A 12,921-nucleotide genomic window follows, 5' to 3' on the forward strand; every position below is an offset into this window, starting at 1 on the left:
CTGAGTGGCAGCGTGTTGCGAAGTTGCGTCACGCCTCGGTGTCTCGTGTCGGCGGCTCCGCTGCTCTACTCTGCTCTGTTTCGCCGCCGATCACGCCCACGAACGAACGAAGCTGCCCAGGCCAGCGCTGTGCTCAAGTAGTGATGACTTGGAATGCTTCCCTAACAACTGCTTTAACAATCCTCACTCTCCCTCCCTTCAAGGTCCACTGTGCCATTTGTACCTTCCTATGACCTTGTGTGCTCTATCGTCCTCGTATTCTTACTCTCCCACATACACCTCAACTACACCGTATCCTCTCGTCGTCATTGTATAGCTTACAGGCACCGACCTGGCCACGGCCACCGTACATCCTCCCACCCACTCGTTAGAACTTCACCACGACCTGAACAAGGTACTGGCTACATCAGCGCAGCTTTGGCGAGCTGCTTCAGCCACGCCCAAACATAGGTCGCCTTTTCCAGCATGTTTTCCGAGTGTGAGTGCACATCCGTTCTTATCAGGCGCGGTATCAGGCAGATGATAGCTGCCTGTGAGACACCGACAGATCAGCTCGTGTGACTGACTCTGATGCCTTTCTACCTCTATAGATGCCTCCAAGTTCCTTGCACAGTCGCAGTCGCGGCTGTCTCTTGGACAACCCGACCCAGAATCTACTCGAAACACACCAAACCGCTACGGTTATGACCGCCGTTCGTCGTCGAGACTGGGCGCACACAGATCGATATTAGGAAGAGCAAACATGCCAAATCCATACCAGCCTAGCGGGTCTACCAGGTTCCCATTCAGCTCCCGAGTGTCCAACGCCCCAGCACCGTTGTTCTACAGCGCTGCGGACGATTTTCGGGAAGAGGATGATGAGACAGAGTACGAGAGAGAAGTTGCAGATCTGCATGCTCTGCAAAAGTCGCGTCGCAACTTCGGGAGTCACATGGTTGAGTCGTCAGGAACGGATGAGGATCAGCAAGAGTCGGCCAGAAGCATCGGTGATGGCAGTCCAGCATTCTTCTCAAGAGGCATCAAAAGCTCTTGGAAAGGCGATCAAGTAGGCGGACGCGGCAGAACACAAGCGACACGACTCACCGTCGAAGAGACAGAAGACAGGGGTCGCAGTGTGGGTATCCCAGGGGACGGACCAAGTGGCAAAGAAAGAGCAAATATGGTCGACGTAGAGCTTGCCTCCACTGTGCATAGCGAACGCGATCCACTCGTAGATGACATATCAGACTATCAAGACGACAAGCCCCCAGCCGTGCAGAAATTTCGAAAAGCTCCTACGGTGAGAGGTCGGAGGAGCCCGCTTCGCACGACACTGCCCATACCCCAGGAGACGGACGAAGAAGCACATGTAGCGCAGCCTCCACCCACAGAGACAGATGCCGACGGCGAGACGACTCCGGCCGAAGCTCTACCAGAGTCTGAAAAACACGACACATTTTGGCTACAGTTGTTTCTGATATGCCAGTGTGCAACAATAGGGGCCTTTATCCTAGTGTTATTGCAAACGTCCACGCCGAAAACACCTCTTGGAGATACGATATATACAGTTCTCCGAAAGTCCTACCATTTACTCGGCGTCTACTCTCTCGTTTCAATTATCGTCGGATTCTTATGGCTAGCCTTGCTACGGTCCTTTGCACGTCCACTGATCACCATTATTCTCGTGGCTGTGCCCGTCATACTTTTCTCATTCTTCCTCTATCCGTTCGTGTCAAGCTTCAAAGGCGATGGCGAAAGCTCAGGCGTACAAGACAAAGCTATGAGATGGTTGTCCTTCATTCCATGCCTTGTCGCGATCTTCTGGACTTACACAATATGGAGAGGTCGCCAGTCCGTCACTAAAGCCATGGAACTGTTGGAATTTACCGGCAAGATTCTCACTGCGATGTCACCTTTGCTGCTCGTTGGTTTTGCGACGTTGTCCTCTGTCGTCGTATATACATGGCTATGGATCTGGATGTTCACACGTCTCTTCTTGGAAGGGCAGATCAACAAGCGCTCACTATTCATTCTTGACTTCAGCACATGGTGGCTAGGCGCAGGCTTCATCCTCGAATATCTCTGGACGCTCGGTGTCATTGCGGGGATTCAACGCGCCACCACTGCTGCAACAGTTTCACAGTGGTACTTCCATCGCAACGCTCAGCCACGAATCTCCTCTCGCATCGTCGTCCAAGCCTCATTTATCCATGCCGTCACCACGATGGCCGGTACGATCTGCCTGTCCACCTTCATATCCCTCCTGATCCGCGCACCGCTCCTGATCCTTCCCCGTCGCTTCGCAGGCGCTATCACCATGTGCATCTACAGCCTGATTCCAGCCTCAGTCGCTACGCTCACAAACCCACTCACCCTCACTTATGCCTCAGTACATAGCCAGAACTTGCGTAATGCGGCAAACAGCCTTTCACAGATGACTTTCGTATCGAAAGACTCGCCCACGACAACGCTCACTCCCAGATCATTCAACTCCCGCAGTGGGTCCTCGCTACTCCCCTATCGCCTTGCGAAGCTATTGTTGCACGCGCTGCGCTTCATCATGTCCCTCGCACTCGGCTTCGGAGGCTGGGTGACTACAGCTCGTATGCTGGAGATCGCGAGCGACGGGACGAGCAAACACGGAAGCATGTATGCGTATATCATCGGTTTGATCGCTGCGGCAATCGGATGGGGTGTTCTTGGTGCGATGGAGGGCGTCATGGGCGGCATACTTGACGCCCTTGTGATATGCTGGGGCAGTGAGGTTGGTGTCCATGGACAAGGCGAGGCCAGATACTGTCGCGAGGCCGGGCAATTGTTAGGAGAGACGCCACGGGGCCGGTGGTCGTGATGCAACCGGGCAAGAGTGTTCCCCGGTCATTTCCTTTGTGTATTCGATAGTTGAGTTTTAGCATGCATGTCTGGCGAACTAGCGTTGGGATATAGGATGGATATAGAGATCATTACACCCTCCTGAGAATTGAGGACTAGGAAGAATCTAAGTTTTCATCATCATTACCACCACGACTGTTCATGACTGATCAATTCATTGTTTGAAAACTCTGTCGCCAAAACGCATCAGAAAGCTATTAATCGGTTGTAAATGCTGCTGCATGTACACCAGCAGAACACACGACGGGAACACTAGATTAATTAGCAAGCGTGTTATATATATTCTGTTACGGTCGTGTCGAGAACTTCATGCGGCATGTGGACCGCAGTGTCATTCAGTCTGCCCTTGGACACATATTCCAATATTGCAGCTGGCGTGATTGTGCAGGTAGTGTCAAGATGTGGCGCTGTGGGTACGTAGGTATGTACCGATTCAGAAGGTGCGGGTACTGGAAATAAGAGTGATCTTTCCTGTGACACCTCACCTCCACGCTCTGTGAGACCGTGCGTGGAAGTGGAGTGTGGTTGTAGGTAAGGGATGAGCTGTTTGGGAATGGGGAGACATGGCCTTTGGAATGGGATGTATCATTAGGAGCGAATGCGAGGGGTTTTCCGCGAGATAGCGGGGATATTGAAAGGACTTGGTCTATATGACAGGAGAGGAACAACGGAGGATAGTTGAATTGCGCGAAAGATATTGAAGGGACAGTATGTAGATGAGGAATTAACAGTGTTCTGCGCTGAAAGAGATTAGGTGTTTAATGGCCTTGGAAACTGTGGTATCGGCCAAATATGACTGGTCGAGAGAAGATAACCGTCACATAAAGATGCCTGATAGTACACTGAGGCTCTTGAGCGAACCTTAAGACGACTATTTTGTCTAGACGTCCGTACGCTCGAACTCCTTCAAAGTGCGAGGAATGCTTGACGTCGGCGCCTCTCGGTCTGAAGTCCCCCTATACGCTTGTCCCTTCGAAAAACGCTTTCCGATGTAGCCTCTAGGGCCCCATAGATGCAGGGGATCGAATACGAGAGCATACCACGGTCGTTTATTCGCCTTCTTCTGCGCGCGCAGAACGTCGAGCTCTTCCTGCGTCATGTGCCAGAACGCCAGATGTTTCCGTCCGGTGACGAGACCGTATATATCGAGAGGGTCGAACATGTTTATTAGCCATGGTCGATCATCTGACCAGCCAGGGCCACGCATTTGAGTGACACCGTCACGTGCTAGGAAGCACGAGTTCGATCGTGGAAGCCTCTTGCCAGGGAACCATACATTCAACAAGACGGTGTTGATGAACATGATTGAGGCTTCAAACACCCAGAAGTATGGCTCGTTTTGAAAGAGAGTCCCTTCCCATCCCTGAAAGTATTCGACAATGCGGTAGATGCATCGTATAGTGACGATAGCAGAACTGACGTAGAGAACGTATATGACCGTGCGAATGCGCCCGCTGAGCAGAGAGGCCCGTGCTGCTTTGAAGTGAACGTATGCGACTAGGCACATGAACACGAGGAAGAGCACCACTTGTAGCAGCAAGGAGGCTCGGACAAGATCTTCTCCTGCCTGCCTTTCGCTCTCGCTTATGCCGCTATGAACTGATCGCCATGCTCCTTGAGCCAGCATGATCTCGACAATGACGTCCAGTCCCGCAAAGGTCGTGACTACACGGCCTGGATGCATGGGCGACAAGTACGGCATGTAGTAGAGTATCCGGGAGAGAATGAAGTAGTTGATCAAGGCGTAAACAGGACTGCATCAGTTAGCTGGGATGCTAAATATAGATCTCAAAAAATACGAACGGCCCTGAAAGGATCAAGACTGTGCTTGCTATCACGTATTCGAGTTTTTCATAGTCGTATGCTCCAAGCTCGCGGGTCAAGAAGCCAGTTATCATGAGGACCGCAGCCCACGGCAGCAAACCGGTGGTTCGCCATGACTTGTACTTGCTATGTTCCATTAGAAGCATTCTCTTCGTGCTCTCCGCATACTCACATGGTCTGCCACGTATGCAGACATCCTGAAAATAGGAACAGGATCATGAACACGATGGGCGCTACATTGTTGGGAGCATAAAACCATACACTTCCCTCCGCTGTTTGGGTCAGTAACGTGCTGCAGATACGAGATGTATGACTTGCCGTATTGTCCCATGTTGGTTTTAGTATATGACTATTTGTGCAAGTAGTACTATATTGCAGCGATATTCGAAGATAAGATAATAAGTGCCAGATTTGATAGCACCTGTAACGTGGAGATGAAATGCACAGGAGTTGACATGGCGAGGATGAAGGGCCACATTTGAGTCATTTATAACAAATGGACACGGGACTACAAGCATGAAAATAGATCTAGGAAGCGTTACGATGGTCCTGCCTGGAAGCTATGACTTTGATCGCATTCCGTAGGCCATGTCCTCAGCCCTACCGACGAATGCGAGGAATGCGATTTCAGGCTGTTAGCGTGTCTGCCTCACCCAGATGCGAAAGCCTCCGCAGCAGCGCCAAGATTCAACCTAGAAGTTTTCACGAACAAGACTTCGAAGAACTGGACCCCACGAGGCGAACACGAGACTCCCAGACATAGATTCAGGGGGATCTTGATCGTCGTGGTTGAGAGGAATGCGAGGGTTTTATTGCGCGAGGTATTTACAGCTACGCACGTGACCCACGCACTGACTTCCGCCACTACACCGTTTTGGGTGTTCACGACGCACCAATTTGCGCAAGGGGACATGTGTCGTGCTCCATCTCCATCATTGTTGATCCATATCGATCACTTCGCGTTCGTGCTCAGTTTTAATCACCCCTTTTCCGCAAGGCTGACACGGCACTGAAGTTTGTGTAAATCTTCCAGATATAAGCTGGGAGATCATGCCGGTGCAGCCTTCACCGCCTTACGATTCGTGATGGACCGTTCAGCCAGTTCCAAGGTCACGGGTTGGTATAAAGCTATGATCCGTGAGATCAAGCACATCCTTACTAATCTTTACACCTTCTAGTTGAGTACTACGATCCGTCTGGAATCTTTCCATTAGTAGAACCGCTTCTTGCTTCGAGGCTGCCTCTGCGTAATCTGCATTGGAAGGCTCCAACGAGGCCGCTGCGTTCAATCGACTCTCTCCATGTTGATCTTGTTCCGTCAGAAGCTACTGCTAGGGAGTCTGCCGCTGCCGAGGATGCCTCAGAAACCTCGAGCCAGGCTGGGCTGAGAAAGGAAGACGCCTCTAAGGAAGCTGTTAAAGTGCCGTCTAAGGAGCGTCGACATCAGATCCCTGGACTGCGACGGACTCCTTACTTGAAGCTTTACCTTCTTAGATGCGATGACAGCGAAGCCTACAAAGCTTCGAACAGGAAGCTGCTCCGTGACTGGATCAAGGAGCACGGCACGCAGGCGTCGACAAGCAGCTCTGAGAAACATGACGCATTTGAATGGATGATATTGCATGTAGTTCTACCGAACACGGCAGCATCTAGTCAGCCCCGTTGGAGTGGAACCTCTAAGGATAGTTCTTCAGGTTCCGGCGATAAGTCTGGTGGTTCTTCCAGATGGCCTGGACGAAGCTCCAGCACAATCTTTGAGAAGATACGGGCTGACTTCAATGCTACATCGAAGAATGCTCCAGACCGCGTGGCTCAAATCAGACTGCAGAAAGATCAATTATCACACGAAGACATTCCTGCCACTAATGGACCTCCAATCGTTCCTCATGTCGAAACTACGCAGGAGCAAGAACATGCTTGGAGCGATTCCATTGCTAAACTCAAAAGCTTAATCCTGCTGTCTTTTGATCAAAGGGTCAGTCAGTATGAAGACGATATCCGTGAAAAAGACTCACAGAGAGCTTTGCCGGGCTGGAATTTCTGCACATTTTTCGTTTTGAAAGAAGGTTTGGCTCGGGGGTTTGAAAATGTTGGCCTTGTTGAAGACGCTCTTGTCATGTATGATGAGCTCTCGGTTGGTCTCGACGCTGTTATTCGAGAGCAGGCTGATGAGTCGAATGGTCGAGGAGGATCATTTCTAGAGTACACCACAGAGCTGGCCGATGCTCTGGAGTTGGTGCATGCAGGCAAGCGTCCTGACGCAATTTTTGGACCAAAGCCTATCGATGCGGGAAGGAAGTCGTATCGCGAATTGATTCTGTCTACCAACGTCTCAATATTTGACTTCAGATGCTATGTTTTCTCTCGGCAGATGGCACTGTTACTTCGTCTTGGCAATGCACAGTCCTCACGCTCGGAACTCATGTCGAAGCTGCAACCTAGTAGGGTTTTGAGTCATCAGAGATCCCGAGACGATATGAGCCTAGCTCGTAACACTGTGGTAGAGGCTACTGAAGACTTGATACCACTGACGGAGCTCTGCGATAGGTCGTTGCGGTTCGTGACCTCTGTAGCCAGAGATATGCGACTGGACCTACAGATCGGGTAAGTCGTGTCAACATACTTAGAGTCCTTTCGCAACACTGACAAGTTTCAGAGCTTCCAAAAAAGAGCTATCACTCGTTGAGGACACCATTGACAATGTAGTTTCTTCTTGGTCTTACTCAGTAGCACAGCAGACTTTAGATGAGACGAAAACATCAGCCCTGCCGGTCTCTTTACTAAGAAAGGGTTCAGCCAATGACTCTGCATCCAAACTGATGCCTTTCAGAGGAAAATCAGATGAGCCAAAAGCGTCAATCCCAGAGCCCAAAACTATAATCCATCCTGCTCGTTCGACGTCATTACAAAACCGCCGGAACTCTCTAAGCGAGCCGCCATATGCGGCGGTTCCCCCTTCAGGACAGGTGGTCTTCGATCACGGAACATTTCCGAGTAGTCAAACTGTGAAATCGCAGCAAGATATATCTATGCAGCGCAATAGTGTTGCTCTTGAAGATCTAGCTGCTCATAGAGCCGAGCTATATCTTGTCCAAAGACGGTTGATAGAGCATGTCGGGAATGCTGCGGGATGGTCTATTGGCTGGAACGCTTTGACTTCCACTCAATCTGTGAAGAATGAGGACCTAAGTGATGTAGCGCTTGACGACTCAGATGAATCGTCCTCAGAAACAGCAAGTCCCAAAAGGGAGAAGAAAGAAACATTCACCACCAAGGGACTCCTGGCCGACGACCTTGAACTCGCTATGGAGTCGATCCACAGCTTTCGAAATTTATACGAAGGCCTATGTGACCTCGCCTTTCGTCATTACATGGCCGCCAACAGAACCAAAGCGGCAGAAAGTATCTTCGGGGACCTAGCGGCCCTGAAGTTTCAACTCGGCGACTATACCGCTGCAGCAATGTATTTCAGCAAGATGGCGCCCTTATTTGCGGAGGGACGATGGAACTTTGTTGAAATGACGATGCTAAAGATGTATGGCAAGTGTTTAAAAGAGCTTCACAGGAGGGGCGACTATGTTTTGACACTGTTGGATATACTGGCTAAGTCGGCTGCGCGGTGGCGGTCGGTAAATCTGCCTCAAATGCGCATCGAGTCTACCAGCAGTGGGGTCGGTATGCTTTCGTCAGTCTGGTTGAATGACGATGCTGTTGATACGACTGGCTTCCTGACTGAACTGCTCGATGTCGCCAGCCAAATACCCAACGAGGTGATCGTCCCGATGTCAAGATACTTTGATAGGATCCTCATCGATCCTTACGTTAAATCGTACGATGATAAAGATGGCTTTCAGCTCCGTCTCAGCTTTCGTCATGTGTTGGAAGATACAATCACTATCGAAAAGTTCATGGTCAGGCTGGTCAACGCTACATCGAATCAAGCAAGCGAGATATGGCTCGAAAGTGATAAGGGATTGACAATGACTAGAGGTAGTCATAAGGTATGGGTTCATTCGAACGTCACCACGTTCGGTACATATGTGGTAGATAAAATCCAGCTTGTCGCCAAAAAATTGAGGTTCGTCCATGAACCATTACAGAAGGCCGAGATTACAACCCCCCTCGGCATTTCGACATCTGTCTCTGGAGCATCTCTTCGGGTCGCCAAAAAGTCTCGTATTCTATGTTACCCAACATCGGAGTCATTCTATGCGAGAATTTCGTTGACACGCGAAATACATATCGATAAGCCACGCTCTATCATCGTTCATATTTCAAGTGGGCGCAACGACATCCAGTCTTGTGACTTTCGACTACGCTCAGCATCAGCTGGTCTTAGACTTCGAACTGCGGATGGTGAGATCTTGTCAGGTTCGGCCGCATTCGAGAGTTCTTCTGGACCCGGAGCTTTCAGGGTCAAAAACATGGCTCCGGGCACGACGTTGGAGATTAGGATTCCCTATGATCTAGAGATGGGTCTACCTGAGCTTGTTATCCGTATGGAAGCCACTTATAGTACTTGTAATGGGGACTTCGTCTGGAATTCCACATCGACCGTCCCCATCGAACTGCCTCTCGATGTCAATGTCCACGACCATTTCAAGGCTAAAGTCCTCTTCTCAAAGTTTAACATCAAGACTGCGAACCAAAGCCCGCTCGAGGTCCTTCACGCGCAACTAGATGGTACAGATGCCTTCAAAGTGAGCTCTCCATCTGGACTTTCCATGCCTATGCTAGTATTCCCCAAGCAGCCAGTGTGCCTGACGTACAAGATCACCAGCACACAGCGTTTGAGGACGGAGGGTAAAGAAGCGCCATTATCGCTCATGGTCAGATATCGATGCACAGACGAAGATATCAGCACAAGGATTGAAGCAATCTTTGCGCAAGACCTCAGGAAAAGTCCGTTCGCAAAACTTTCACGCCTTCTAGTACCTGAGTTCACGACCCGTGTCCAACCTCGAATTCTCGCACCGCAATACGAGCAAATTGCTCTCCTTTCCAAAGTGACGCTCGGGTCTTTTGACCAGATGACATGGACCGACCTCACCGATCATCTTCCGTCAGCACTACACGAGCCTGTGCACAGCTGGCTGCAAGAATGGCACGCCCAGCATACCACGATTGATCTTGCTCAGCATCCTGCACCAGAAGACACATCTCGCAATATCATAATAACCGTACCAGTTCCCCGTCTCCATGTCCTTGCTACCTCCTCGCTTAACCTTTCCTCCTCACTCTCCCGTCCATCAACTGCATCACCACCACTCGCATACATTAGCCAACCTCTCACCGCGACACTCAAAATCAAATACACGCGCGCCTGGGACTCGCCGCAATCGTTTCTTCGCGCTGCCAAACTCTCTTCCGCAGATGATCCAATCGATTTCATGTATGAAATTGGTGCTAATCCGGACGTGTGGATCATAGGCGGATCTCGCCGTGCTCAGTTCAGCGCGAAAGAGGGCGAAGAAAAGACATTCCAGATCATTCTTGTGCCCCTGCGGACAGGCAATTGGCTACTTCCAAATGTCGAAGTGCGTGTCAAACCGAGGCCCAATGCACCAGGACAAGCCGACGGTGGGAGAAAAGATGATGAGGACGAGGTCAGTTGCGAGACAGACTTTACCAGTCAGGGCGAGACTGTGCTGGTCATTCCGGATCTGTCGGGGACGACTGTGGGGATTGCAGGATTTGGAACTGGAGGAGGGACGGTCCTGATGGATGCGGAAGAGGCAGTTATGACGTGATGTACATAACGAACAAAGCATGTAGAATGAACAAGTGGCGCATGCTACAACGATAATCATCCTCTCCCTCGGTCTCATCGGAGGCTGCAATTCGTTCTGCAGTATTGATTGCGAAGAAGTAAACCTGTTTCATCAAATACTGTACAACTCTTGCGCAGATGCTTGGCCCTGATATCTTCCGAGTCTGTATTCCAGCTGCAGCGATATACCCATCTGGATATTCCGTTACACGTCAAGGATATCAGACGACGCATCATTGACGCATACTCACAGTCGCCTCAGCCCTTCCCAGTCCTCTCAGAAAAGAAATCAGAATCTCCCACGAGCAACAGATCGCTCCATGAACGCCCACTTTGAACAATTCACTGTCGCGCGAGCCTCAAAAACACAAGGTCTAGGAGAATTGTAGACAGATGCACTCATCGCGTTGCCGAGCTCGTGGTCTCAAGGTATCATGGCGCTAAAAGAGCTGCGTCCCGTGGAGAATCTGCAGTCAGCACACGAGGCTGGCGAATTGACGGACAGAGCTGTTGAGCAACCGCACACAAGGATATTAAGAGTCTGCATATCGATCAATTTGATTGTAATGATTTGGTACCGGTGAATCCTGACGTAAGAGTCACCACATGAGTTCCGATTCTTCCGTGAAATACAGGGAATACAATCTATGATAAGCTCAAGGATACTAATTGAGAGCCTTGTTACGCTGTTCATTTGCTCAGTTGTTGCTTCTTTCATACTCCATACCGCTGCTTGCTCTTCGTGATCTTTGGACTGACGGCAGACTTACATCCTCAGCTTGGGTTTGCGGACAGGTTATAAGTTTGATTGTGTCGGAGATACTGACACGATATTATGCGTACTGAACCATTTGTGAGCGTTCAGTCACACGAGATGTATCCTTCGGGATGATGTCGAGACGATTGGGTGAATGACGAATTCAAAACAGACATGAAGTGACCTAACAGAGCAGATTTACTTCCAGGCGAAACATCGCTGCAAACTTCCATGGATCAGCCAGGGACTTTTTGTTGGATACTGTGAGTTACTATCACCACGTGTACGCCCAACGTCACCGTGCAGATTTACAAGCAGAACCACGAAGTGTTTGCAGCAGGTACCCCGGTAAGTCTGTGTATATAAAGTCTTAGTCTCATCATCTCAAAACACATACTTTACTATCCACATTGCCCCTTACTCCGCCTCTGCTCGTCCTGTATAATACACAGTTCGAGACTCACTGTCAGAAGATCATTGCTACTTCGAATGGAATCACACATCGGCTCAATGCCTGCAGATGGCACATACGAGATGACGGCGATAACCTTCCTCGACCTCCCTGCCGAGATTCGCAACGAGATTTATAGATTGGCACTAGAGCTGCCGATGAGTATGCCGGTCCTAGTGCTTGGCTTGTGTGGCTTACAGTCTTGTCCAACGATTACCAATCTGCTACTCACAAACAAAGCGGTATATAGCGAAGCCAGCTCGCTTTTGTATGCAGAAACCATCTTCGACTTCTCTAAGTGCGCGGTACATACAGCGATATCTTTCATTGATAAATGTGGCCCTCGGAACGCCAGCTACATGCGCCACCTCCTGATCAAATCTCCGTTGCTCAGCGAGCCCTTCCATGGTGATGACGCCTTTCCTGAGGATATACAAGAGCTCTTGTCGAAGATCGGCCATTGCTGTCTCGGACTGCATACTATAACAATGGAATTGTATAGCGCAAATACCATGGAGCAACTTATTGATAGTGCTGAGAGCCCGATGATCATTTCGAAGGCCATCGAGTTAGTCGATTACCGTCTCAGGGCCATACCGTCTTTGGAGACTATAAAGATTCGACTATACGAAGTTGGACCGACAGTGGTTCGAAGTCATATGCAGTCCCGCGGGTGGCTTATCGAGACTCATGATGATGATGATGATGCATGGTACTTTGGAAATGATCATGACATAAATGACTACGATTATGATGATTATAGCCCTAGCAATATTTCCAGTAGCGCTGGTGAATATGATATCGATAACGACAGTGACTATTGGAGAAGGGCTGGAGACTGACAAAGTGAAAAAGGCACACGAACAGGACGAGGCTAATTGGTTACCATGGATTGCTTCCAAGTCTCTCTTTGACTTCTCCTTACCAAAGCTTATGCAAGAGATGCTGGAGCATGTTTCCTTTGGATACGCCTTGTGACTACATCAGTTCATTGACTGGAGATAGTTCTGTGCTAGAGGACAGTGGTTTCTGACTGTTGGGCTTGGTGAGAATCGTAATACTAGTTTTGATCAATTCCATCTGATATATATTAGGCAAATGATTACGGCATACTGTACCTTCATCGTTAGGACATATCCAGTTTCCTCTATTCGAGCTATTCTCCCGTCTCAGCTCTAGGCAGCAAGCAGATATCTTCTTCCTGTGGACAGATAGCTACCTCCATCCACATTCAAGTCAAATCTCTCG

General features: G+C 49.7%; 4 protein-coding genes across 4 annotated transcripts; 3 read left to right on the forward strand and 1 right to left on the reverse strand.

The window, feature by feature from the left end:
• Window positions 1-52: 52 nt before the first annotated feature.
• On the forward strand, window positions 53-3,082 carry EJ05DRAFT_478576 (uncharacterized protein). Its single transcript, XM_033744487.1, has 2 exons — window positions 53-478; window positions 591-3,082. Exons 1-2 carry the CDS (start codon window positions 466-468, stop codon window positions 2,828-2,830), a joined length of 2,253 nt encoding a protein of 750 aa, XP_033598052.1. The 5' UTR covers window positions 53-465; the 3' UTR covers window positions 2,831-3,082.
• Window positions 3,083-3,575: 493 nt separating this feature from the next.
• On the reverse strand, window positions 3,576-5,264 carry EJ05DRAFT_478577 (uncharacterized protein). Its single transcript, XM_033744488.1, has 4 exons — window positions 5,014-5,264; window positions 4,868-4,967; window positions 4,675-4,821; window positions 3,576-4,625 (listed from the first exon to the last, which is right to left on the reverse strand). The coding sequence occupies exons 1-4, from the start codon at window positions 5,024-5,026 to the stop codon at window positions 3,752-3,754; spliced, it is 1,134 nt and encodes a 377-aa protein (XP_033598053.1). The 5' UTR covers window positions 5,027-5,264; the 3' UTR covers window positions 3,576-3,751.
• A 351-nt stretch (window positions 5,265-5,615) lies between these two features.
• On the forward strand, window positions 5,616-10,629 carry EJ05DRAFT_467778 (TMEM1 family protein-like protein). Its single transcript, XM_033742858.1, has 3 exons — window positions 5,616-5,811; window positions 5,874-7,299; window positions 7,352-10,629. The coding sequence occupies exons 1-3, from the start codon at window positions 5,781-5,783 to the stop codon at window positions 10,443-10,445; spliced, it is 4,551 nt and encodes a 1,516-aa protein (XP_033598054.1). The 5' UTR covers window positions 5,616-5,780; the 3' UTR covers window positions 10,446-10,629.
• Window positions 10,630-11,315: 686 nt separating this feature from the next.
• Window positions 11,316-12,921, forward strand: EJ05DRAFT_478582 (uncharacterized protein). Its single transcript, XM_033744489.1, has 4 exons — window positions 11,316-11,372; window positions 11,419-11,570; window positions 11,696-12,718; window positions 12,768-12,921. Exon 3 carries the CDS (start codon window positions 11,733-11,735, stop codon window positions 12,513-12,515), a length of 783 nt encoding a protein of 260 aa, XP_033598055.1. The 5' UTR covers window positions 11,316-11,372; window positions 11,419-11,570; window positions 11,696-11,732; the 3' UTR covers window positions 12,516-12,718; window positions 12,768-12,921.

The sequence above is a fragment of the Pseudovirgaria hyperparasitica genome (genome assembly GCF_010093815.1).
Source record: "Pseudovirgaria hyperparasitica strain CBS 121739 unplaced genomic scaffold EJ05scaffold_13, whole genome shotgun sequence".
In the NCBI taxonomy this organism is placed as follows: Eukaryota; Fungi; Ascomycota; class Dothideomycetes; order Acrospermales; family Acrospermaceae; genus Pseudovirgaria; species Pseudovirgaria hyperparasitica.

Bases quoted from the DNA above. Each gene is read 5' to 3' on its own strand.
- EJ05DRAFT_478577 (XM_033744488.1), bottom strand. The intron at 4,822-4,867 runs GTGAGTATGCGG...AATGGAACATAG, and splicing joins CTGCATACGTGGCAGACCAT to CAAGTACAAGTCATGGCGAA. The intron at 4,626-4,674 runs GTTCGTATTTTT...TAACTGATGCAG, and splicing joins GTCTTGATCCTTTCAGGGCC to TCCTGTTTACGCCTTGATCA.
- EJ05DRAFT_467778 (XM_033742858.1), top strand. From the start codon at position 5,781: ATGGACCGTTCAGCCAGTTCCAAGGTCACGG. The intron at 5,812-5,873 runs GTTGGTATAAAG...TACACCTTCTAG, and splicing joins AGCCAGTTCCAAGGTCACGG to TTGAGTACTACGATCCGTCT. The intron at 7,300-7,351 runs GTAAGTCGTGTC...GACAAGTTTCAG, and splicing joins CGACTGGACCTACAGATCGG to AGCTTCCAAAAAAGAGCTAT.
- EJ05DRAFT_478582 (XM_033744489.1), top strand. From the start codon at position 11,733: ATGCCTGCAGATGGCACATACGAGATGACGGCGATAACCTTCCTCGAC.